Genomic DNA, 23,509 nt, shown 5'->3' on the forward strand with positions numbered 1-23,509 from the left:
AGTTAACACACTATAAATGTATGTGATATTCTTGGTAACTGAGATTGATTTGGATAATAACTTGGATGGTATGTATTAATAAAGACTGCAGATCCCTGTTTGTTTTCTCATTCTTTCTCTCAGTAAAAATGTTTTATTAGGCTAGGATAAGTCTAAAGTTTAGGATAAGTCCTAAACTATTATTTGTATAATAATAGTTGCCTACTGTCAGTTTTGAACCCTATTTATAATACCGTGGTACTGTCCAACCCATTTGAACCCATATTTGTACCACAGTCCATCTTTGAACTGTTCTATAGGTTAAGGTTCATGAGAGAAACAAATAGCAGCACATTTCAAGGGATAATCACCTCTATCTGGAATTTGTTTCCGGTACAGAACCGAGGCAGCCATCTGTGGCGCCAACTCAACCGATGGCTCTAACCATCGGGGGCAACTTGGGGGTTCAGTGTCTTGCCCAAGGACAATTCGACACGTGGCACTGAGATTCAAACCTCTGGTTGGGAGACGTCCGCTCTACCCATTAAACCACAGTCACCCCACTTCAAAGATGAAGAAAGGGATACCTAAGAAGTACAATTCACTGTCCATACCTGAGGCCTTAGAGACTGCCAAGCAAAGGCTCACAGCCCTGGCCACACGGCTGAAGAGGTACACCAGAGAAGTTGAAGCCAGGAGAATAAACCAAATGTTCTCCACTGAGCCATCTAAGGTGTACTCTCAGTGGCAGGGGAATAACATGAGAGCAGAGCCACCAAGGCTGGAGACTGAACAGTTCTGGAAGAGCATATGGGAGAAGGAGGCATCACACAACAAGAATGCTCAGTGACTGGTGAACCTAAGAGCAGACCACAGCAACCTCCCTGCACAAGACCCAGTAACCATCACAATGGCAGACATTCAAGAGAGGGTCTCAAGTATGAAGAGCTGGACAGCACCAGGCCCTGACATGATCCGCGCCTACTGGTGAAAGAAGCTAACTTCACTCCATTAGCGCCTGGTGGAACAAATGAACCAGCTACTAATGGATGGAACCCACCCTGAGTGGTTAACTGAAGGCCGGACGGTCCTGATCCTGAAGGACCCTCAGAAGGGAGCAGTACCATCCAACTACCGCCCAATAACCTGCCTCTGCACAACATGGAAGCTCCTGTCAGGCATCATAGCAGCTAAGATGAGACAACTTGACACATGGATGCTGGAATGCTTGGAACTGTACAACATTGACAGGACTCTAAGAGCCTTCATCAAGAACTCAATGGGAATGTGGAAAACAACCCTAGAGGCCAGCTTCAAGCCAATTGCACAAGTCAACATCAAGTGCGGTATCTACCAAGGAGATGCTCTGTCCCCGCTGCTGTTCTGCATAGGCCTGAACCCCCTCAGCCAGATCATCACCAAAAGCGGTTATGGATACCGACTACAGAATGGAGCAACCATCAGCTATCTCCTCTACATGGATGACATCAAGCTGTATGCCAGGAGTGAACGAGACATTGACTCACTGATCCACTCTACTTGGATCTACAGCCAGAACATTGGAATGTCATTCGGACTGGATAAGTGTGGTCGAATGGTAACAAGGAGAGGGAAGGTAGTCAGAACTGAGGGGATTGTATTACCAGGAGACAACATAGCAGATGTTGAGGACAGCTACAATTACCTTGGGATCCCGCAGGCAAATGGGAACACTAAGCGGAAGGAAGGAGGCAGAGGATTAGTTAGTGTCAGAGGGACTATCCAGGATGAAACAGCAAAGATCCATGAATACATCAGGAAGATGGCCCCGAGTGATGATGTGCTTAGTGAATACCTCAGGCAGCAGAAACCAGAGGAACAAGGGAAGGAAGAGCAGGAACCTTCATGGAAGGACAAACCTCTGCATGGTATGTACGTACAAGATCAATAGAGGCCGGGGTCTACCATACCAGACAGGACCCCAGGTGCAGGCTGTTCAAAGATGCCCCTGAGACAATCCAGTACATAACAGCGGGGTGCAAGATGCTAGCAGGCAGGGCATACATGGAACGCCATAACCAAGTGGCTGGCATAGTGTACAAAAACATCTGTGCTGAATACAGACTGGAAGTCCCAAATAAGAATACCAAGGGCTGAAAGAAGAGCTAGAAAAGATGTGGAAAGTGAAGGCACAAGTGGTCCCCGTGGTAATAGGAACATTGGGGGCTGTGACTCCCAAACTGGTAGAGTGGCTACAACAGATCCCAGGAACAACATCTGAGATCTCTGTCCAGAAGAGTGCAGTCCTAGGAACAGCTAAGGTACTGCGCAGGACCCTCAAACTCCCAGGGCTCTGGTAGAGTACCCAAGCTTGAAGGAAGGAATACAAGACCGCCCCAAAGTGGGGGCGAGTGGGGATTTATTTTTTATATATTTCCCAATAAAATAGAACTGATGGTGGGAGCGTAATCTACATGACTGCGAGTCACAGTTCTAAAGATCTAAACTGTACAGAGCTTAAAAAACAAAAGAAAAAAGACAAAAAAACAGATACGTTCACTGTACTTGCGTAGTGCTGCGCAGCATCAGTACTCCTCAACACTCCGCTAAGTCGCAAACGTTACGTCATCAAAGTTGGCGGTATTTTGAAAAAGAAGCGTCTGTTTTGTTGTGGTTCGCTTAGCGAAGAAAAACCAGTAACATTTGCAAATTATGGTAAGACTGCTTATCCTCTGACTATGCTGTGTGTACACAATGACTTATAGTGCAGTGGTAACATGTTTATGACCGAAAATATTGGCCTATTAATGCAAGCACAATAGTTTTCACCTCACCGATGCACTGTGCCAGCATTGTCTACATTGCACTCGGTTTTCAAAACGTACTCAAATCTAAATCTACAGCTCTTGACCTTGTGCGTTTTCGTGTTCAGGATGAGGTGAACCCAGGCAGCCAGGCAGCAGCAGAGCTGTCACAGGCTGCTCAGGCGGAGCTGCTGGACATGTGTGAGGATCAGTTTGCTCTGCTTGAAGAGGTGAACTCGTGTTTTAACCTGACCATCCAGACTTATCTTTGACTTTAACAAGTCACTGAGTAGAAGAGATACAAACTGCAGACTGTGTGTATCTGTGTTGCAGGTTCAGAATGAGATTGTGCTGCGTGAACCAGAGCCATGTGAGAATCCACAAGAGCAGGTGAAACTGCTGTTCATTTATGTTTTGCTGCTGTATCTTTATGTTATTGATACTACATGGAAGATCTTGAAATGAAATGCTGCAAAAAGGTTCAGATTATGTTTACCGAGGTATCAGGGCCACAGTTATTTTTATTATTAATGAATCAGTCAATTATTTTCTTCCTCTGATTTATAAAATATCACAGTGGTGAAAATGGCCTTTAAAATTTGCCAGACCCAGAGGAGTATTCTTATGCTTTGATAAATGTGAAAAACCCAAATAATTTAGTGTTCCACTATGTATTTCATATTTGAGAAACTGAAACCAGGGAATGTTTGACATTTATGCCTAAAAATGACTTAAACTATTAACTGAATATCAACTATTCCAACCCTATCCATGAGATATGGGCAAGTAAAATATATTTATATATATGGAATTTTATTTTTTTCTCTGTGTCTGTATGCAAATATATTAACTCACTAACCAATCAATGATATAATCACACTTCATTGTAAATGTGTTGTGTTTGTGTGTTTTTCCCATTGTGAACAGTCAGAAAATCAACTGATAGCAGCAGAAGCTGAACTGAAACAGTGGCTGACACTGGAGCCTGACTGTGAGTCCTGCATTAACTGACAGAAGCTGGAATGTCATTTATTTACAACTGAAGAATGAAAGTCACACATGAGCACTACACCTCTATGCCACACTTACAGGTTAATGTCATTCCTCATTTCAAAGGAAACAGCTATCTTTGTGGTAATCTGGTGCATTAAACATTACAGTTTAAAAGGGTTTTAATTTAGTATTTTTTGACAATATCAAACTGCAGTTCTAAACATTAAAATCAAATAAAAATACTTTTACCTGCTGTACTGAATGTCTGTGTTCATTTTGCTTCATCCAGTGTTAATAGGAAATTCTGAAATTTTGCTCCAAGCTGCAAAAGAGGAGGTATGTGTACACCACAACATTGAAGAATGTGTTATTGCTTGTAAAATTAAATTTATTGGTCTGGTTATACATTGTGTTTTCCCACTTTGTTTTCCACAGATGCTTAAGATGTGCTCTGATCTTGAGATGATTGTTTCTTGCTGTGAAACAAAGAGAGACAAACTGAGAGAAACAAAAGAACTGTATGTAGCCATTTTATAATACCTTATTAATTTACCATCCCTCTCTGGGGCCTATCAGGTCTCCTCCATTCAGTCATGAATGGAAGAAGCTTTTCTTTTCTTTTTCTTTTTTTTTACTTGAAAGGTAGGGTTGGCAATCCTGGAAAAACTAGCAAAAGCAAGGTCAATTTTGAAAGTAGACAAGCAAAGATATCCCACCCTTTCGTTCTCACTTCTCTGCAAGACCACTCCTCCAAAACACAATGCACACTGCATGACTACTGCTGATTTCAGGAAAATAACAAATGCACCCCAAGCAAACAAAACCAATAATTGCCTGTCCAGCAGAAACACGACCACCAACGTGCCACTTTTCAGCCCCTTTTCATTCTCTCAGGCCTGGCCTGGCCTGTAACAACGGTCTCTGTTTGTGAACGACACTACTGTGGGCACCTTCTCTGTCATAGCTCACTAGATTTAGCTATCAAAACAGAGCAGTAACACATCTGTCTGCAACTGCAACACCTTGCGGGAGACTCTTGGCTTGTGCATTGAGTGAACGGGCAGAGTGCGCATGTAGGAAGTAGGTTGACAGTCAGGTAGGCTATCCAACAGGTTTGCTTAGGATGAGTAAAATTATTGGTCAGGCATTTTTCAGCCCTGCTGCTGCCACAGGTGATGGATTTTTTTCTTTTGTTGTCAGTGCATTACCATTGGGATGATAAATTCAAGAAATGTAACAAAAAGTGCTTCTGGAAGGAATCACTAACCCTACCTTTAAGCTCTGTGTTGTTCCAAATGTTTTTGATTTATATTTTTTTAGTGAACAGAAGTGGCTGGAGGAAAAGAAACAGGTGCTGATAGCTGTCAATGATCACACTGAACGACTTCATATGGAAAAGGAGCAATTATCAGAGCACAGGTGAGTGTAACGGCAAAATCTCCCTGAACCAAAGGAGTTCAGGTTCTGAGATGTATCCACAGCGGAGGGCAGCACAGCAGGGGAAGAGTAACTGTAATGTGAAAAAAAGGGAAATAATAGTGGTCTGCAGAAATGAATGAATGCAAATATAAAACATAAAAAACTATGTATGTGCTAGAAATATTCCTGAAATTCAGAATATTTTGTGTGTGTGTGTGCGTGTGCACTCCACAGTTTACTGCGGGACATCAAGGAGAAAATTGCGAAAATGAAGGCCTACCAGGACAAGTTGATGGAGTGCCTGGGAGATGTCCTGGATAAGCATCTTCCTTTGCCTCAGGATAGATCCACTTCAAATAAGAAGAAGAAGGTGCAGTGACCTGTGTTACGTCTGATCATCCGTGCTTCTGCTGCCAATTCTCATGTGACATCTTTGTTGTTACTACAGTGTTGCTTACATTTTTTTTTCTCATTTGCAGAACGCTGAACCAGAGTTAAATGAAGACCAGGTTTCTCTTACTGAAGTTCTGGAGGTGGGTTTTGATGTCAAATTAATTTTTATTGTTTAAAGTGAAATATATATATTTTCTTTGTTGATCCTAGCAGGTGCTACTGTAGCTGTCTGTCAGAAGGGTCCAAGTACAAATTCAGCTGATACTTTAAGGGTTGCGGTGCTTCTATCAAGATAGGAATGAATGCTTAAAGATCCAGTGCAGTCAAATTACAAATCACTTAGTTCAGGTGAAACCCCAGCTGTGCAGACAGTTTCATTTTATTTTGAAAGTTTTGAGAGCCACAAGCTTGTTGCAACAGCACAGTTACAATTGATGGGATAGTTTGTTATGTTATAAAGCTTTAAACAATGGAATTTGAGAAGCTTCGCTTTGTTTTTACTGTGAACATCAGGAACTGCGATTACATTTACACTCGGTACTTTATTAGCTATACTTAGCTAAAACAAGTGCATTCTAATCCAACAGTCCTATAATAAATCCTTTCTTCATGAAGGGGGTAATGTTCATGTTGTTGTAAAAAGGTGTTGATTCAACTGTATGGTCAGTCTGGAAGATGCAGTTTGTGAGAGTTTACAGTAAATAAATAGCCATTTTGCCCATTATGCTACATTCAGTAACCCATAATGACAAAGTAAAAACTTGTTTTTAGATTTTTTATTTTGTTTTTGTGCAAATTTCTTAAAAATCAAAACCTGAAATCTTTCATTTAAAAGTATTCATACGTTTTGCTGTGGCACGCCAAACTGTGGTCAGGAGCATCGTCTTTACTTTTAATTATCCTCAAGATAAAATAAAGTCATGAAGTCCAAGGAACTCTGTGCAAACCTAGGTGTTGATCAGGGCTGGAGTATAAAACCATTTCTAAAGGAGCGCCGTGGTCCCAGTGACTGTGAGTTGGCTATCCAGCTGAAAAATTTAGCAAAAGGGAGGTGACCAAGAAGCCAGTGGTCCCTCTAATAGAGCTGCAGAAGTGCTCTACAGCAATGGGAGAACCTACCAGAAGGATGATCATCTCTGCAGCTCTCCATCAATCGGGCCTTTGTGGTATCGTGCCTAGACAGAGGCCACTTTGAGTAAAAGGCATAAAACAGCCTGCGTGGAGTTTGCCAAATGGCATCTAAAGGACTCTTGAGACCATGATGAAACAGATTCTCTGGTCTGATGAGAAAGAAAATTGAGCTTTGGGCAGAACTCCAAGCACTGTGTTTGGCAAACATCACCTGACTAGCACCATTCCTACAGTGAAGCATGATGGTGGCAGTATCATGCTATGGGGGTGCTTCTCAGCAGTAGGAACATGGAGACTGAGGGCAGGATGAATGCAGGCTGATATAGAGGGGTTCTTGAAGAAAACCTGCTCCAGAGTGCACACAAGCTGAGGCTGAGGTGATGGTTCACCTTTCAGCATGGCAGTGACCCAAAGCACACAGCCAAGACAACACTGGAGTGCCTTCAGGACACGTGTAGGACTGCCCTTGAGTAGCCCAGCCAAAGCCCAGACATAAACCCTATGAACATCTGTGGACAGCTCTGAAGATACTGTTCACAGGCGCTCCCATCCAGCTTGATGGAGCCACAGAGGATCTGCCGGGAAGAATGGGATAAACTGCCAAAATCCAAGAACTTAACCAAGAAGAATGGAAGCAGTGATTCCTGGCAAAACGGCTCCTACAAAAGGTCTGAATACTTTTGTGAATGAGAGATGTAGGTTTTGGATTTTTAATAAATTAGCACAAATTTCTAAGCATATGTTTTCATTTTGCCAATTTGAGTGTACGCTGATGGAAAGAATTGGCAACTTGAAGTCTACAACACTGAAGTGGGCAAAAAGTGAAGGCATCTGAGTACTTTCTGTAGTCACTGTAAATAATATCTGTAATAAATGTCACAGAAGAGTGTTTGATGGTAATGATTGTTAATAACCTGGGGTCACACCTTCAGGGGCCATGATTTTTGAAGGATTTAGGGCCTGATTGACCTTTTTCACAGCAGTCGTTCTCATGTATTATAACAGGAAAAAAGGTGTAATTAATCCAATTGCTAATAGCTGCATACAGTTTTTCTTACGTCAGCCAGTTCCATTGCCCTTGCTGCCAACAGAGCCATTGTTAATTACACCTGTGTTTTTGCTGCAGTAACCAGTCAGAATGTCTTCCTGGAGAAGATTTTGTTGAAATGCAGACTATGTGTCTTGTCCTCAAATATGTTGATGGAGAAATTCCCACCTGTGCTTATTCTTGGTTCATGCAGTAATGACAATAATAAAATTGTTTATGGTTATCATCCTCACTCCTCCTATGTCCTTGAATTACAGGACTATAATTATAGTCACAGTTTACTTGAAGGGCAGTCAGCAGTGTTCAACAATCCTATAGCATATACACATAAATATCCTGTATTTAATGATGAGACAGGAGTTTTGTCAGATGTCATCTCTCCAGCTTTCCTGTTTCAGTCCAGTGTGTGTAAACTTAATACAGGGAAAATAGAGCTAAAAACCTAAACATGTAAATGTTTGCCAATTCACCTGATACCCTCTGAGTTAACGTTTTGCACTGTTACTGCAGATATGCTTAACCCCAGTCTACCTCCGTCTTCTGTACCCCTACAGATGCTCATGACCAAGATGCTGAACACCCCACATGACCCCTATGTGACGATAGATGACAGATTTTGGCCACCGTACACAGAGATGCTGCTCCGCTATGGCATCGCAGTGAGGCATCAAGAGAATAACTTCAAGATCCGCTTGGAAACCTTTTTCTAAACCAGATTAGCCATCTCAAGCACCATTTATTGACAGTTGTTTCTAATTAATTATGTATATTTATGCAAGATGATATGATGACTAACTGTGCGGGGAAAGCAATGGGGCTATTAATTTACTGTCTGCATTTATCTGTCACAATTATAAATTTGGTTTTTTTTTATAAGTTGGCCTCTTAAACTTCAGATATGTATTTCTTTTAAGTTAAGAACTGTTTTGGTATGTACAGAGTAATCATGAGTCCTCTTTTAAAGCCTCAAAATATCTGGATGAAAGTTATGGGAGTATTCAAATGTATTACAAATTTAGGGTTGTCTTCTCTTAACTACATATTTCCTTTAATTCTGTTCATTTGATGTCTAGTTAGCAATAAGCAATGTGTAGTAGTATTTACCTGTGTTCTTCAAATTGGTCTTAATTTCAGTTTGACCCCTTTATAAATGTGGATTTACTTCATTTATTTATGTTCTGGCTCATTTTCAATAAACTAGAGAAATGTGTTCAGGGCAACAAAAAAAAACCATACAGTATTTGATGAGGTTATGGCTTGATGATCAGTGTAGGCAATTAGTAGGTATTTCTCCAGTCAAGTTTATCAAAAAGAGGTGGCAGATAAACTTTTCCCACCACTGTAAAACGTAAGTCATAAGAAAATCCCCACGTCACACGACGTCACAACTGTCGTCCAATCCGGTGCGGTCGCCGCGTCAGCTCGAGGACTCCTGTGGGCGGAGAAGGGATTCCGGTTCCGGGTGTTCTCATATCCTACTCGGCGAACATCTCTCTGATTATGTTCTTTTATCAGAAACGTCTTTCGACTCACGACTGATTAAAGTAGAGTTCTTGTGATTAAGCGAGTCCCACTAAAGCCGTGAAAATGACGACCCGCTCGGAGAGAGAGAAGGCCCAGAAACTGAACGAGCAGCACCAGGCCATCCTGTCCAAAATGCTGAGAGAGGAGGACAACAAGTACTGCGCCGACTGCGAGGCGAAAGGTGCGACATTCACGCTGTCGAAATTTTCTCATTTTACCACATAGAGTTCACAATTAAACTCCGAATCCGCTGCTAACACCAACTAACAAGATAGCATCTGCGTTATTTAGCTTAGCTACGCTGAGTCGCTAGTGTGTAACTGGCTCGGGCTAGTCAGCTGACATCTTTCCCCCTAAGCTAAATTAAGTGGCTAACTAGCAAGCTAACTTGACTAAATCAACATAGCTTAGGCTCCTACCAGTTCCGCTTTTAGCGTAGCTGCCGGGTTTTACCAGCCGTTAACAAAATATGGCAGGTCTTCCAGCAAAGCTTTTGTGTTAATTTCCATGTTTTGTAATTGGTTAAAAAAATGAAGAGCCATTTCTTGGCGCTTTAAGTCAGTACAAAATCGTGCTTGTTCTTGTTTTTCCTGAGGCATCAAATTACAGTCTGTTTTTCTTGTTTTATCAGGTCCAAGATGGGCATCATGGAACCTGGGTGTATTTATCTGCATCCGGTGTGCTGGCATCCACAGGAACCTGGGAGTACACATATCTAGAGTGAAATCAGTCAACCTGGACCAATGGACCTCAGAACAAATCCAGGTACCTTTGTTTGTTTATATACTTTGATTTCATTTACACAGGATGACAATTCATCATGTACAGTCTGATTTTAACCCTGGTGTCCCAATTAGTTTCAATAATTTCTTGGGAATGTTTGCAAATTATATGTTTGGTGAAACATAAGGAAATAGATTTCAGTATTTTTGTACTTGTAAACATTTGTCTGCTTTAGGCAGCTAGCTTGTTCATTGTGATGCATTATATCGGTGTTTCTACTATTTTAGTGAACTGCCATTGTCATTTCATATCATAACTGCAATAATTTCATATTGCTTCTCCACTGAGTTGGATGACTTAGTGATACATAATAAAATGTATCAGAATTGATGCAGAGATACCTGATTATCAGACCCTTCTGTGGGTCAAACTGTTGAAATGCTGAATACTGCACTTCCCATAATGCAGCTCAGTAGCTTTGTTTGTAAGATCCTCCCTCCCAGATCAAGCCTTTCCTCCATGCCTTTCATTTGTAACACATGTTTTTTCTTATAAATGTAAAGTTTCAAGTTAAAACTAAGAACACCTCTGTAGTTAATTTCTCCAAATTGCTTGTTTTGTCCAAAACTCAAACATATTCAGGTTACTACTGTAGATAACGGTAAGAAGAAGCACATCACTGCATTAGTAAATTTGGAATTTGAGATTGGTTAACTTTGTTTTCCTGAAAATGATTATGATGAAATGATTACGAGATTATGCAAATTGTTGCAGACTACATTTGTTATGTCACTCCAGCTCCCTGTGTACAAGGAAAATAAAGTTTACATATAAAATCAGTGATGTGTCCCTGAATATAATAATTCAGCGTGTCCTTCAGTTTATTTACTGCTCTGTTTTTTTTTTTTTCCCCCCCAGAGTATACAGGAGATGGGTAACACCAAGGCCCGGCAACTTTATGAGGCCAACCTTCCAGACAGTTTCAGAAGACCTCAAACAGACCAGTATCCTTTTAGTGTTTCCCACCGAATTCACTTCTACTTTTGGCAGTCGCTTTCATAAATTTTCTTTCTTTTTTTAATATACTAATAAAATAGTACCTCTGTACTGTTGTGCTGTTCATCCGACCTGTCCCTTCTGCACTAGCTGGCAGGTTTATACAAAGTAATGTCAATTAGATAAAAAATATGCAATGGGAAATAAGTGATTGCATAAATATTCATCCCCTTCAAGTCAGTGTTTAGTAGATGCACCACTGTGTGGATAAGTCTCAGTCAGGCTTACACATCTGGACACTGCAGTTTTACTCCATTCTTCTTTGCAAAACTGCTCAAACTCTGCCAGGTTTCGCGGGGATTGGGAGTGAACAGCCCTTTTCAAGTCCAGCCACAAATTCTTCAAAGCTAGTTAGCTTAGCTAGTCTTACCAGCTTGCGAATAACATATTAGAAGAGTAAGAGTTGGATCTCCACGACTGACAGCGTTGTGTTTAAAGAAAAAAAAAACACTGAGGAGGAACAGTTCACAGACGGTCCGTCATCATGTGTTTGTTGTGTGCAAGAGAGAAACAGAGTTGCACATGGAGGGACTGAGTGAACACATAGGCCACGTATGGCACTACATTGAAATAAATATTTTTAATCAATATGTGGTGATTAGTGTTGATATTGTGGCAGCCCACCAGAAATAAGTCAGTGTATGGGAAACACTGCCTTCACTATCAGCAGATAAAAAGTGACAGGCTGTATAAAGTGATTCATTTTGGCTTGTTTCCTCCTTTTCCTTTAACTCTGACCTCAGAGCAGTGGAATTCTTCATCAGGGATAAATATGAGAAGAAGAAATACTATAGCAAGAATGTGACCAATGGGAGCAGTGTATGTATTTTTAATATAAAGTGGCTACAGCGCTCTGTCATTCTGCTTTGTAATTGATCTTGTTGTTCACTTTGAGTCTCTTCTCGTTTTTAGCCAAAGGATAGTAAGAAAGAGGGGGAACCAGACAGAGGGAGCAAGGTGTCATCCTACACCAAGGTATCATAGCACACATTTCCTTTATGAATAGAGCATTGCATTGTTGTTCCTCAGCATTGTTCTTAACCCGTACTCAGTTTGTTTTGCTTATTTGTCTTTGCTTACAACAACTGTATTTTTTGAAGAGTGAAGAGTCCAGGCCAGCTCCCAAAATCAGTCCTGCTAAGACCTCTGAGCCCTCTGTGAACCTACTAGGTCTTGGTGAGTGTCTTTTCACTGTCTTGTGTTTACTAGAAAATTAAAGTTATTTTGATGTGCAAACTGAGACTGAGATGTTTAATGGAATCAGGCTGAATAAGGTTTCAGCCTGTAATTGTTTTCTGTTTATTGCCAGTTCCACAGATCTAATAAATGGGTGGATAACTATCAGCTTGTTGAGCCAGAAGTTAGATGTTTATGGACTTGGTGTGATATGTAATTCTTGATTACTGATGTACACACTAATATTTAGTGTGTGTGTGTGTATGGTATTTAGCAATCAGTGTGTGATGCAATCTCTGTGGATATAGGAGGTGCAGGTTTCCTGTACCTCTTGGTCTGTGGTGTATTGTACCTGAGATTGTGTCCTCACAACCTCACAACAGGGGTAACTGCAGTGAGCTGTGATAGTGTATATGATCAGGGCTGAACCACAACTGTCTTCTTTTTTCACGTTTACTGATTAATCCAGTTACTTTCACCTCACTAATGTTAGAGTTGCTCTCTTGAGCTGTAAGCCTGTTGTTCTTTTAAGCTGGTGTTAATGCAAACTATAAAATATCTCCTGCTGTTTAACATAAAAACTTGGCATCGGTAAACCACTGCAAAGCTTTTTTTTTGTGTTAAGTAGCTGGAGGAAGTGCTACAGCTGCTGACTCACAAGTTCAGCAATCCAGTCGCTTCTTGTTTTTGATGTACATCTGTGTGCATTTGGACATTTTTAGTGCTTTTTGTTAAACTATACAAAAAATAGGACAAAATAGTCAAATAATATGTAGGGAAGTGGTTGGATGAAGAGAGATGGGACCGTTCACATCATAAAAACTGTGTGAGCTTATGATGCAACACAGAGATCTCAGCCTTATGGAACATTGACGAGTGAGTCTTGTTGTGGCTTGTTCATGGATCAACTGCTAAGCTACTACGTAAAGTAAGTCATGAAGTGTCTGGGTGACGGTTATGTGGCTGTTTCTGTCTTAATTTAGAATTTTAGCTTGTTTTTCATATAATTTGTATACTCGTCTTTTGTCTTTTCATATTAATTGAATGTCAATAATTTGGAATAATGTGTGTTATCACTTCATTACAGCAGCCTTATGTACAGTCTGAAGAAGATAACTGCTGAATGTTTATTTTACTGATTGGCTTGGAGGGTATTGTTTTATTTCGATGGCATGCTTACTCTTATTTGTTTTGCAGCCAATAAGCTAATAAGGGTGGGCTGATTAATTTTTTATTGGACTAACCATTATCCTCACCATGTGGGCAGTTCTGCAGCAGTAGGAGGGCATTGCAGTTAAATAAATACAAAGACAACACATTTCTGCTCGGTTTAAGCCACTTTTCTCAGTAATTAGATATTGTATTAGGATTTTATTTGTATTTTTTCATATGTTTTTGATGAATGCAGGTAACATATTATTGGGAATCATCAGTGAATTGTTTTAATGTGGTCTCAGTGTTTTTCTTCTGAATGGTGTACGATTCTTTCCACCTGTAAAACCAGTTTTCTCACATTTCTTTCACAGATGCCCCAGCAGCTGTATCAACTAACAATGGTAGTATGAGCACAATCCAGAACAACAATGACCTGGATATATTTGGCCCCATGGTATCCAACCCCCTCCCCTCGTCCACATCCGCAGCTCAGTTTTCTCAGGTAAAACCAAGCAGCAATTCCCAATTCCAGATTTAATACTGATTTCTGAATGTTGCTCAGAAGAGCTCGACAGTAACGGTTATGTAGTCGCAAAACTGAAATTAAGTGTGCAGTAAAAACTAAAAAGGCAAATGATAACCATCAACATCAACAGCCCACAAGACAAATGAAAGAGAAACAAACACACTTCAGAAAATCAATCAGGCAGTCATGATGAAATATTTAAATAGGGCTTTATTTATTTGTAATTATTTTAATTAATCATGGTGATAAATGGTGCTCATTGAGGTCTTCAAAGCGCACAGGGATGTTTGGCTTGACCAACCAACACAAACCCAGCAATGGTCAATTTACAACGATGTACACAGAGAAGAGCAGCAAGTCCTCACATTTGTGAAGATGGCATCAGGGCACATTTTGCATTTACACTTAGTATATATTTCAGTACATCCTCAAAATTAGAAGGGTAAGGAAACCTGGTATAAAAGGGACCCCAGGGCTTAATTAATAAAAAAAAAAAAAGATCCAGTGTTATCAGTTCTGGTCTTAGTACTGGAGAAAATAAGAAATTAGATTTCCTGTTTATTATGGCTACATAAAAAATATCTTGCAAATTAATCCTGAACTGGTCAGAGCATCATCTGAACTGTTTCAGTTTCAGTGCACTCAGAGTCGGGGCGGAGCTAGTGATGTTGGGGCTGCAAGCAAACTGCTGTCAATTTTCTGATGCAAATAGAATGTTTGCTATTTAATACTGTTTACTGCGCACTCAGAAACCTTGTCCAGCCTCTCCTTGTTTGCTACATTTACGGAACTAAAAAAGAAGTGGGTTTCCCACTGCTTCACTACCAAGCATGTGTGCAGGCTACCTTTGGCATGGCTATCACTGATTATTTTATTAGAAGAAGAAGAAGCTTTATTTTATTGTCACTGTGACACGGACAACGAAATTTTGTTTGGAGCCGAGGGCCTTGGGCTGCTGTGTGCATATGCACCGCCATCAAGGGCAACTTGGGGGGTTCAGTGTCTTGCCCAAGGACACTTCAGCATGTGGACTGCAGGCACTGAGATTCGAACCTTCAACCTCTACCACTACTCTACCCACCACACCCCCCTATTATACCTAATTAGTAAAGCTGAGCCTCTTGACTTTATTTACAAGTATCGTATGTGTGTCTGCCATGTTCCATGTAGGACAGAAGGGAAGAGAGGGAAACAGTAAAAGGAATTTTATGTAAAATATATACAGTACTTGTGGTATCACTTGTGGCTACATCACCGCACAGGTGGTACAGATAAAATAACTTGTTAGGTCTTTGGGATGTATTTACCTCCAGGCCTTTTATAGGGTATGAAATCTGGGGTATTATTATGCAGTATATGCAATTCCAGTTTTAAATGGATAAGTTATTGAAGACATTCTGTCTAATTTGGCAAACAGCAGCTTATGGTTTATTGCTAGTGTAACAACCAGGCCGGTCAGGCTGCTCACACTCTATGTGGAAGCAGTAGGATGTATCACATAATTTAATTATGGGACCTTTGCAATAATTTGGAGTTGGTAATACTCATGTGCCACAGCCTTAAGGGTAACACACACTGGGGGTGGCACGTCACATGTCACCAGTAACACACACTGGCAACAGCACAAAGTCAGTGCGGGACTGCTGAAAGGGGTGAGTACTTCAGTATTTTATGCTTTTGACACATCCACGCCAGGGAAACAGTCGCGTCACCTGATAAATTAACACGGATCGACCCATAATGACGTGGCAGTTCATCGACGGTGTTTGGGCTTTCATTGAAAATGATGGGTCCAGGTGTTTTGATACGCATCACACGCCACCTGTTCCAAATATATGAGAACATGGATGTATAAGAGGATATATACATATTAAACAAGTAAAACGCTGCTATTGGAGTTTATGTCGTATTAGATCTAACATATTAATTCATCACTAGTGCCAATGGCAGCATCCCCAGGTAATATTTCATACTCTTTCTTTAGCATGTCTTCTAAATCTCAGGATCTTCTCCCCTCCCTGCAGGTGAGCTCCATTAATGCAACCAGTACTCCAACACAAGCTCCAACAGCAGCAGTCGGAGCCAGCTCGGGCTCAGGGCAGGGAGACCTCGACCTGTTCAGCGACACCAGTAGCACCACTAAAACTGATGACGGGGCCAAGAAGCCCCTCTCTAAGGACTCCATCCTGTCCCTGTATGGAACCAACAGCATGTCGCAGCAGGCCCCTGCTGGTGAGGACCCTGGTGTTTAGAAATTCATAAACAGAAACTGATGTGAAATACCACCTGAGTCATAATGCCAGCCAATTAGAAGTTTGTCCTGTTTTTGTAATCGTACTCAATTAGAAATAACAGCTTGATTTTGAAATTGAAGGGTAGTGCAAATGTTGCATGCAGAAATCCAGCCCAGGCTGATGTGATGCCTGGTATTTTGTTAAAATTTCATTCAGCAGCACATTTTGTTCTAGAAGAAAAGAACAAAAAATGTTGTGCAGCTGTACTGCAAGGTTGACTATTTGAAAGGAATTTTCTGTTGGTACCCATTTCAGTGGGTACCAACAGCCAACATTTTAATTCATGATCATTTATTTTGTGAGTTGTGCCAGTGTCAGCATTTCTCAGCTGTAGATTTAACCTCTTGTCTGTCCATTTGTATAGGAGTTCTTTTACATTGTGGGTCAGAGATTTTTAGTTTTTCTTATTTGCTATGGTAATCTTTTCCTCACAAAGGAAGCACTGACACCACTGGAATAAAGGAGCAAGTAGATACTTGTGCATATTTCCTAACAAAGTCCCAGCGAGGTTCCCAAACATACAAACAGGCCCCTCAAGCCCACCCTGTACTTGACACATTAAGTACTGTAATGTAGCAACTAAAAGTTATATTTGTGTGCATGATGTTCTTCCCTCTTATTTGTGCATGTCTTCTCCCCCTTTTAGCTGGCATGTTCATGGGCCCCTCCCAGATGCAGTTTCCTGTCCAGGGCCCTGCTGGTTATCAGGCCTTCCCTGGCATGGGTACGGCCATGCCACCCACAACAGTCATGGGTGCCATGATGGCTCAGAGTGGGGCAGCCATGATGGGGCCCAGTCCAGGCATGATGGTTGGAATGACAATGCCCAACGGCTTCATGGGAAGTATGCCTGCCACTGGCGTGATGGGCATGGCCCCAAGAATGATGGGACCACAGGGTGGCGCGATGCCTGCAGGCATGGTGCCTGCTCAGGGCATGTACACCATCCAGCCTGGACAGCAGACTCAATGGAACATGGGTCAGGTATGGGAACTGCAGCATTATAAGATTAGTGAGATTCAGATCATAGTTCATCTGTGGTGCGTACTGTGAACCATGAGTTGTCTGATCTATTGTAGCCTTATGTAAGATTATTTAACCAGTGACTAAGCACTGAATTTTGTATTGTTGGGTTGTGAATTCAAGTGTGCGGCACCTCTGACAGGTATGACTTGTTTCATATGTGACCACACCCAGCTATGATGATGCATCACTGTACTGTGAAATGTTTCACGATGATCCAGCGGCCACCAGGTGGCAGCACAAGCAGGACTTTTAAACAAGTGTTATCATATATCCCAAATCCATTCATGCCGGTTCACAGCGGAAAAGAATTAACTATAGTGAAACGGTCAGAACTCAGGCTGAATTGTTTTTAGTGTCCCTTTGAGTTGTTATATGAAACTGGGACATAAGGGTCTAATTACACTTTAGACCTTCGGTAACTAATTCATGAGCACAGCAGGGCAGAAAGGAGACCTGGACAAAGGCACTGGAGGAGGGAAAGCCAACTTTGAACACAGCATATTTTTAAGCACATCATTTCCCTTCCTTTAGAAGAGAGGTGAATATGGCAGCATCTGTGGCTAAGGACTGCTAAAATAATATATCAGTACTTCTTCAGACAGCATGTCTCCATGCAGTTATGTTACAGTGTTACTCACACAGATCTGTCAAACTTCCTCAGGTGAACCAGCAGATGTCAGGATTGACTCTGAACGGCGCAGGTGGCCCGATGGCCTTCGGTCAGCCTCCGTCAGCTGTGGGTGGTTGGGGCACCACTGGATCTGGCCAGACTCTGAGCACACAACTATGGAAGTGAGACTTGGAAGGGGTCAGTGGTTGGGCAGAGGAAGAGTCGAGGCTACAGAAGTGCAAATACAGCTTGTGTTTCTCTGCACTTCATTATGAACTGATGCCCATTTCCATCACAGACCAGCCTTGAAAAGATGAAAATTGTATCTTCTTTTCTCCCTCTCCCTTTCTCTGTCTCTCTTTCTCTCTATTGTGTGAGTGAACTGGGAGTCGTACAGGAGTACAGCCTGGCAGTTTCTGCCTGTCATATGGTTTTTGATCATAACTTTTATTTTCCTATTTTGGAAAAAGTTACAAGGAAACAACAGTCCCAACAAAAATGACATCAACATATCAGAAAAGCTGCAGGACCAGTTACACAAGCTTTTATTGTATCACTGTATCATTATGAGATTATAGAACATTTAAATGAATAGTATTTAAAGGGAGTAGATATGGCTATCCAGTCTCAGTACTTCTCCCAAATGTACAGCTCTGTATAACCTTCTTTTAAAGTACTTGTGGTTCCCCTATAAAAATAGTGATAATAAAAAATGTGCTTCAAATTGTTCAGTATGATTCCAAGTGCTGCATTTTTGTTCACTTTTTTTTGAGGTTTTGTGATTTTTAATTTTGCTGGCCCTAAATCATGCCTTAAACTTAGCGGTTTTTATATTCTCAAAGGTAAAAATACTTGTTGTACTTGAGTATTTTCATACTTCACTACATTTTAGAGGCAAATATTTTCTTTTTTAATGTACTACATGTACTTTATAACTTTAGATGGTAGTTACTCTTCAGAACCAGATTAATAGAAAACTAAAGTATAAGACTTGATTGATCCCTGGTGGGTAATTCACAAGCTACCTGGCAGTAATTCAAATTAAATGCATATAAAGAAGTTAAAACTAGCTCACCCTTTACCAGCTGCAACATTAAATGTGATGAGCACAATAATGCATCAGTGATTATAATCCAGTATTTTAAATGTGCCATTCTTCATTGGGTATTTTTATTTTCAGCACTTTGTTTTGATGCTAATACTTTTGTACTTTTACCTAAGTCACTTTTTGAAAGCAGGCTCTTATTTATAACTGAGTGTTTTTATACTATTGTATTGCTACTTTTACTTGCGTAAGGGAGCTCAGTACTTCTTCCACCACTGAACATAATCTCAACAGAGGGACTGAACAATATGTGTTTATTTTAATTGTAATTCTAAAGTAATGCTTAGCCCTGGGTGCATTTTAGACAAAGAGTTGGTGCAGTCAGTGTGGTGGTGGAAAAAGCATCTTAAACCAGTATGGAAGGAAGAATTGTTTGTACTCATGTAATGGGCATTATTCACTATGAATCCATGGAGTGGAGGGATGCACCCACCTTCATGTCCTTGCCTAATCCAGGGGCACAGTGAACCACACTACATTTTGTTTATTGATAATTTTGATAACAAGTTTACTGTTAAACAGGAACAATCAATAAGAACATTAATCTGCCTAAAAATGGATTATAATTGCAGAATAGACAAAGCTCTATGGGTAGCAAGATACATTTGTCAAAACAAATATGAAACATTGCTTAAATGTGATGTTGGGCCACTTGAAACCAGAAGAGCCTCATGAAACTCCAAAATTTTCCATATGAGCCACTTCAAAGGTTTGTCAGTTAGCACTCCTCATCCTGTAAGGCCATTACTGCTTTTGCCCTCTAGATGGCAGTGTTATGTTGGAAAGTCCAGCGGTACAGAAACAATGGCAAGAACACAATCACATAGAACTGATTTGAAGAGCTTCCTATATAAAAGGTTTAGTTGATCAGATCAGTTTATAAACCAGCAGTATGAGTACTCAGGCTTGTAAGCCTAAAGGTTTTCTACTGTCACACAACTGTGTGCAGATAGATAAAGTTCAAGCTGGTTTTGCAATTGTATACTTGTTTGTAATTGTGCACTCTTATTAAGGGGAGTTGTCTTTCATCATTTTTGCTGAAGAATAGATCCTCATATAACAAAATCCACATCTTGTATCTTACAGTATATTCAGTTTCTATAGGCTACTGACATGAAGGATTTTCTGCTAACACCTCAGAATGTATTAAAACAGTCCTTAATCTATCATCAATCCTATTTGCAAGATATATAAAATATCTTGCAAAGGAACCTTCAAACTGACACATTAACAAAGTCTATGACAGCTTAAATGCCAACAAACTGAATCTGTAGAAACATCATGCATGAGTTTATTTTGGCAAGTGTCTACATATTAAACCGATGATACATGATGAATGACTGTGGGATTTTGGTTGTCACAGGGTGCCATATCATTTTTCTTTCTTTCTTTCTTTCTTTTTAACTGGTTGGAATCAGTTTCCACAGAAAACTGATCTAAGGAGTCAATAATACAGGAAACCAGCACCTGGTGGCAGCATTGCATACATTTTTATAAGAGAAGGGAGTTGCCCAGCCAAGTCTGTGGCCAGTGATCTAAATCTCAATATTCTGTCAGTACTGTATGTTCACTGTTTGCTGCCTACATGCATATGTCCATTTCTATTTTATTTATTTTGATTTAATTTGTAGTTACCCTGATTTAATTCATTCACCTATACAACTGTCTTGTTGCTGAGCTTTTGCCTCTTCCTAACAGTGGTTATGCAGTGCACATCATATTTATTACTATTTTTGAATACCTGGTGCAATGAATGCACTTTTGTTGAAATTTAGTGTGAGCCTTTAAGGCACTTTGCCACATGTACAGAATTTGGAAAATCATAGTCATACTGATGTGTTGGGAAGCTCTGCCTCACTGCCTCTGGTTGGTTTTGAACAATCGTTCTTTCACTGGGTAATTACTCACTGGGTTTTGTGTATCTTAATAGGGATTTAAGCAGAATTTATTTCTTAACACACATAACGCACAGGTTTTAGTTTCTCCACCCAGTGCATGCTGGGATATGCTCTGTTAGGTATTTTTAGTCAGATAGACATTGGTTAGGTACTTGTATGCATTAGAAATGTTTAGTGGAGACAGGATGTCTAGTTAGACTGTTAAATGCTTAGTCATGCTCATGAGTTTTTACAGGGTACATCTGGTCAAGGATAACTAGATAGAAAAGTTGATGACTGTTAGAAGACAGGATGATTATCATTATTATTATGATGTGTTTAACCGTAATCATAATATTTTCTTATGTTTAATGTCATGACATGTCACCAGATGTCATGTCAGAATGTTTTTAGATACACACCACTTAATCAACAGACACACACACATTGATTTTCTTCATGCTTTGACTACTGCTATGACCAGCTCCAAAGCTGGCACCAGGGACACATCACGGTTGACGTTCCTGTGTAGAATGGGGCTAGCCCAACCGAAGAGATAAATGTATAGGCCTGTTGTGGTTCAGGGTCTTTTTCATCCTTCAGCTGTTGGAGGTGGAAGATACCTGAGCGTGTAATGTTAATTATTACCTGTGTTCATTGAATAAATCAGCACTGTATTGAAGCTACTTGGACTGCCTCGTCTCTCAGAGTTAGCATGGCTAAAAAGGACCGGAAGACTTCACCTCCATTACACCTCTGCCCAGCCTATGCAAAGCTTTAAGTGAACCTGGCTTTAAAAATCAGTTTTACAGTCACAACAGAAAAGTGTTTCAGAATCAAACCCACTTTCTGTGTGTGCTCACTCTTTCATGATAACATGCTCCTGACACTGAATACTATTAAGACCTTATAAGCACTATGAGCTCAGCACAAGTAGGTCTGTCCAGGTCTTCAAGCTCCTTGAACTGTGTGTAGGGTGTGGTTCCTCAAACAGGCCCTACCTGTTCAGCTCCCACCTTTCAGTCATCCTGCACTGGCCAGTCAGAGCCACATGCTTTCTTATTACAACAGTGCTTGTTAGGTCCTTTGAGTTGATCCTCATTGTCGGTAAGAGGGTTTTGGTGGGATTATTTTTTTCTTTCTTGCACAGGACCAAATTCACAGCCATTCAAATAGATGAAAAAAACACATCTGTCTCATGCTTGGCAGGGCCTGAAAGCCCTAGAGATGTATGTAGTTTTGTTCCACTCTCTACCTCTCAAATGTTTCTATGCCTTGCTGCAGCTGGGCCAGAGTTTGAAAACTTTCACAGTAAGGTCCGATGCCATACAGCACCTGAGACCTTTAGCAAGGAGGTTAAGCATTCTTTTCAGCTTGTGTGTCAAACCTAACACTGCACCAGAATAGAGTCTGCCAGCCAAGTGAAGAATGTTTCTTCTCTCTCCAGCTCCTTAATGGACTTTCTGACCCTGAGACAGCCAGCACCTTCCCTGCTGATATGGATGCCAGCCTCCACTTTAACTGCTGCAGACATGACTAGTACTTCAATAAACAGTTCACTGATATGAAAGCATAATGGGATTTTGTAAAATTCCACACTGAGATATACCAGGCCTACATTCAAGTGAGCTTTCTGATAAAACATTTTACATGATTTAATTCAAAAAATCTGTTCTTTACAGTGGGTTAATTCTTCAGTGGAACTTTTTGGAAAATACTATTGTTTGCTTTTGGTGGGTTAGATGAGAATGATACGACAACTGTTTTCCAGTCTTTGTGCTCAGATAACCACCTGGCTACTAGCAGTAGCTTAGTGTTTATTGTACAGACATAATGGTGACAGCTCTTTCTGGAGTCTCCACAACATCACAGTTTCAGTCTTTATGCTAAGCTAAACTAGCATTTCTGTTTGTATTTAGCATACAGAAACTAGAGTGGTATCAGTCCTCTTATCTAAATCCAGCAAGAGAACAAGCAAGTGTAATTCCCAAAATGGTTATTTGTTCATCTGCCATTTTCTGTGTAAATCCGAATCTTGTTATACTATAACTTGTGTTTTTAACAACACAACACAGTGGCTCACAGCTAAAAAACTAGGAGTTTTTGTTGCTAAACAAGGAATTGTTTACAACATTGTAGGGAATATTCTTATCCGGTTTGACGATGTCAAGACAAAGCATCAGATTATCCAAATTCCGCTGGCTTTCATAGTGAACTAATAAATTGAACTGAACTCTGAACTGAACATTGTACTTGCAAAGTACAATGACATCAAGTGAATAATATATTTTCCTCCCACATGATCTCACCCTCTGCTAGCTCCAGGCTAGCCTTGAATGGCAGACATCCATGACAAGGAGAACACAATAATGACTGTTGACAAGTTGGCATTTCCTCCTATCATAGTTCTTTGTGCTCCCACGTGCAGACAGTCTACCTATTCATGCTACAAGTCATAACCTAACTACTACTCTGTGTCAGTTTTTTTGCTTTTTTTGTCTGTGGTCCCCTTATCTCTTTATCTACTAATTTCATTATGAACTAAAATGTCCTCACATTCTATGCCAAAGTTCCACTACAAATTGAAGCCAGCCGCTCCCACTCCTACTGATAGTAAATTCTACCTCCATTCTGACAGCCTCATAAAAGGGAGTGAGTGACAGTGCAATTTGTCCATGTTAAGTATATTTT

The 23,509-nt window shown here is 40.6% G+C and overlaps 2 protein-coding genes across 3 annotated transcripts; both read left to right on the plus strand.

The window, feature by feature from the left end:
* Positions 1-2,573: 2,573 nt before the first annotated feature.
* On the plus strand, positions 2,574-8,912 carry cenpk (centromere protein K). 2 transcript variants are annotated; one of them, XM_020596175.1, is made up of 10 exons: positions 2,574-2,673; positions 2,891-2,992; positions 3,096-3,152; positions 3,690-3,753; positions 4,045-4,091; positions 4,191-4,273; positions 5,076-5,174; positions 5,409-5,544; positions 5,654-5,707; positions 8,301-8,912. In XM_020596175.1, the coding sequence occupies exons 1-10, from the start codon at positions 2,671-2,673 to the stop codon at positions 8,454-8,456; spliced, it is 801 nt and encodes a 266-aa protein (XP_020451831.1). In that variant the 5' UTR covers positions 2,574-2,670; the 3' UTR covers positions 8,457-8,912. The 2 variants fall into 2 exon arrangements, with proteins under 2 accessions (XP_020451831.1, XP_020451832.1); XM_020596176.1 differs by lacking the exon at positions 8,301-8,912 and adding an exon at positions 5,781-8,183.
* Positions 8,913-9,137: 225 nt separating this feature from the next.
* Positions 9,138-18,553, plus strand: smap1 (small ArfGAP 1). Its single transcript, XM_020596174.1, has 10 exons — positions 9,138-9,451; positions 9,902-10,035; positions 10,912-10,997; positions 11,793-11,868; positions 11,962-12,024; positions 12,150-12,225; positions 13,752-13,882; positions 15,931-16,138; positions 16,847-17,184; positions 17,888-18,553. The coding sequence occupies exons 1-10, from the start codon at positions 9,334-9,336 to the stop codon at positions 18,020-18,022; spliced, it is 1,365 nt and encodes a 454-aa protein (XP_020451830.1). The 5' UTR covers positions 9,138-9,333; the 3' UTR covers positions 18,023-18,553.
* Positions 18,554-23,509: the final 4,956 nt, after the last annotated feature.

This window comes from Monopterus albus, unplaced genomic scaffold (genome assembly GCF_001952655.1).
Source record: "Monopterus albus unplaced genomic scaffold, M_albus_1.0 scaffold29.1, whole genome shotgun sequence".
NCBI classification, from domain to species: domain Eukaryota; kingdom Metazoa; phylum Chordata; class Actinopteri; order Synbranchiformes; family Synbranchidae; genus Monopterus; species Monopterus albus.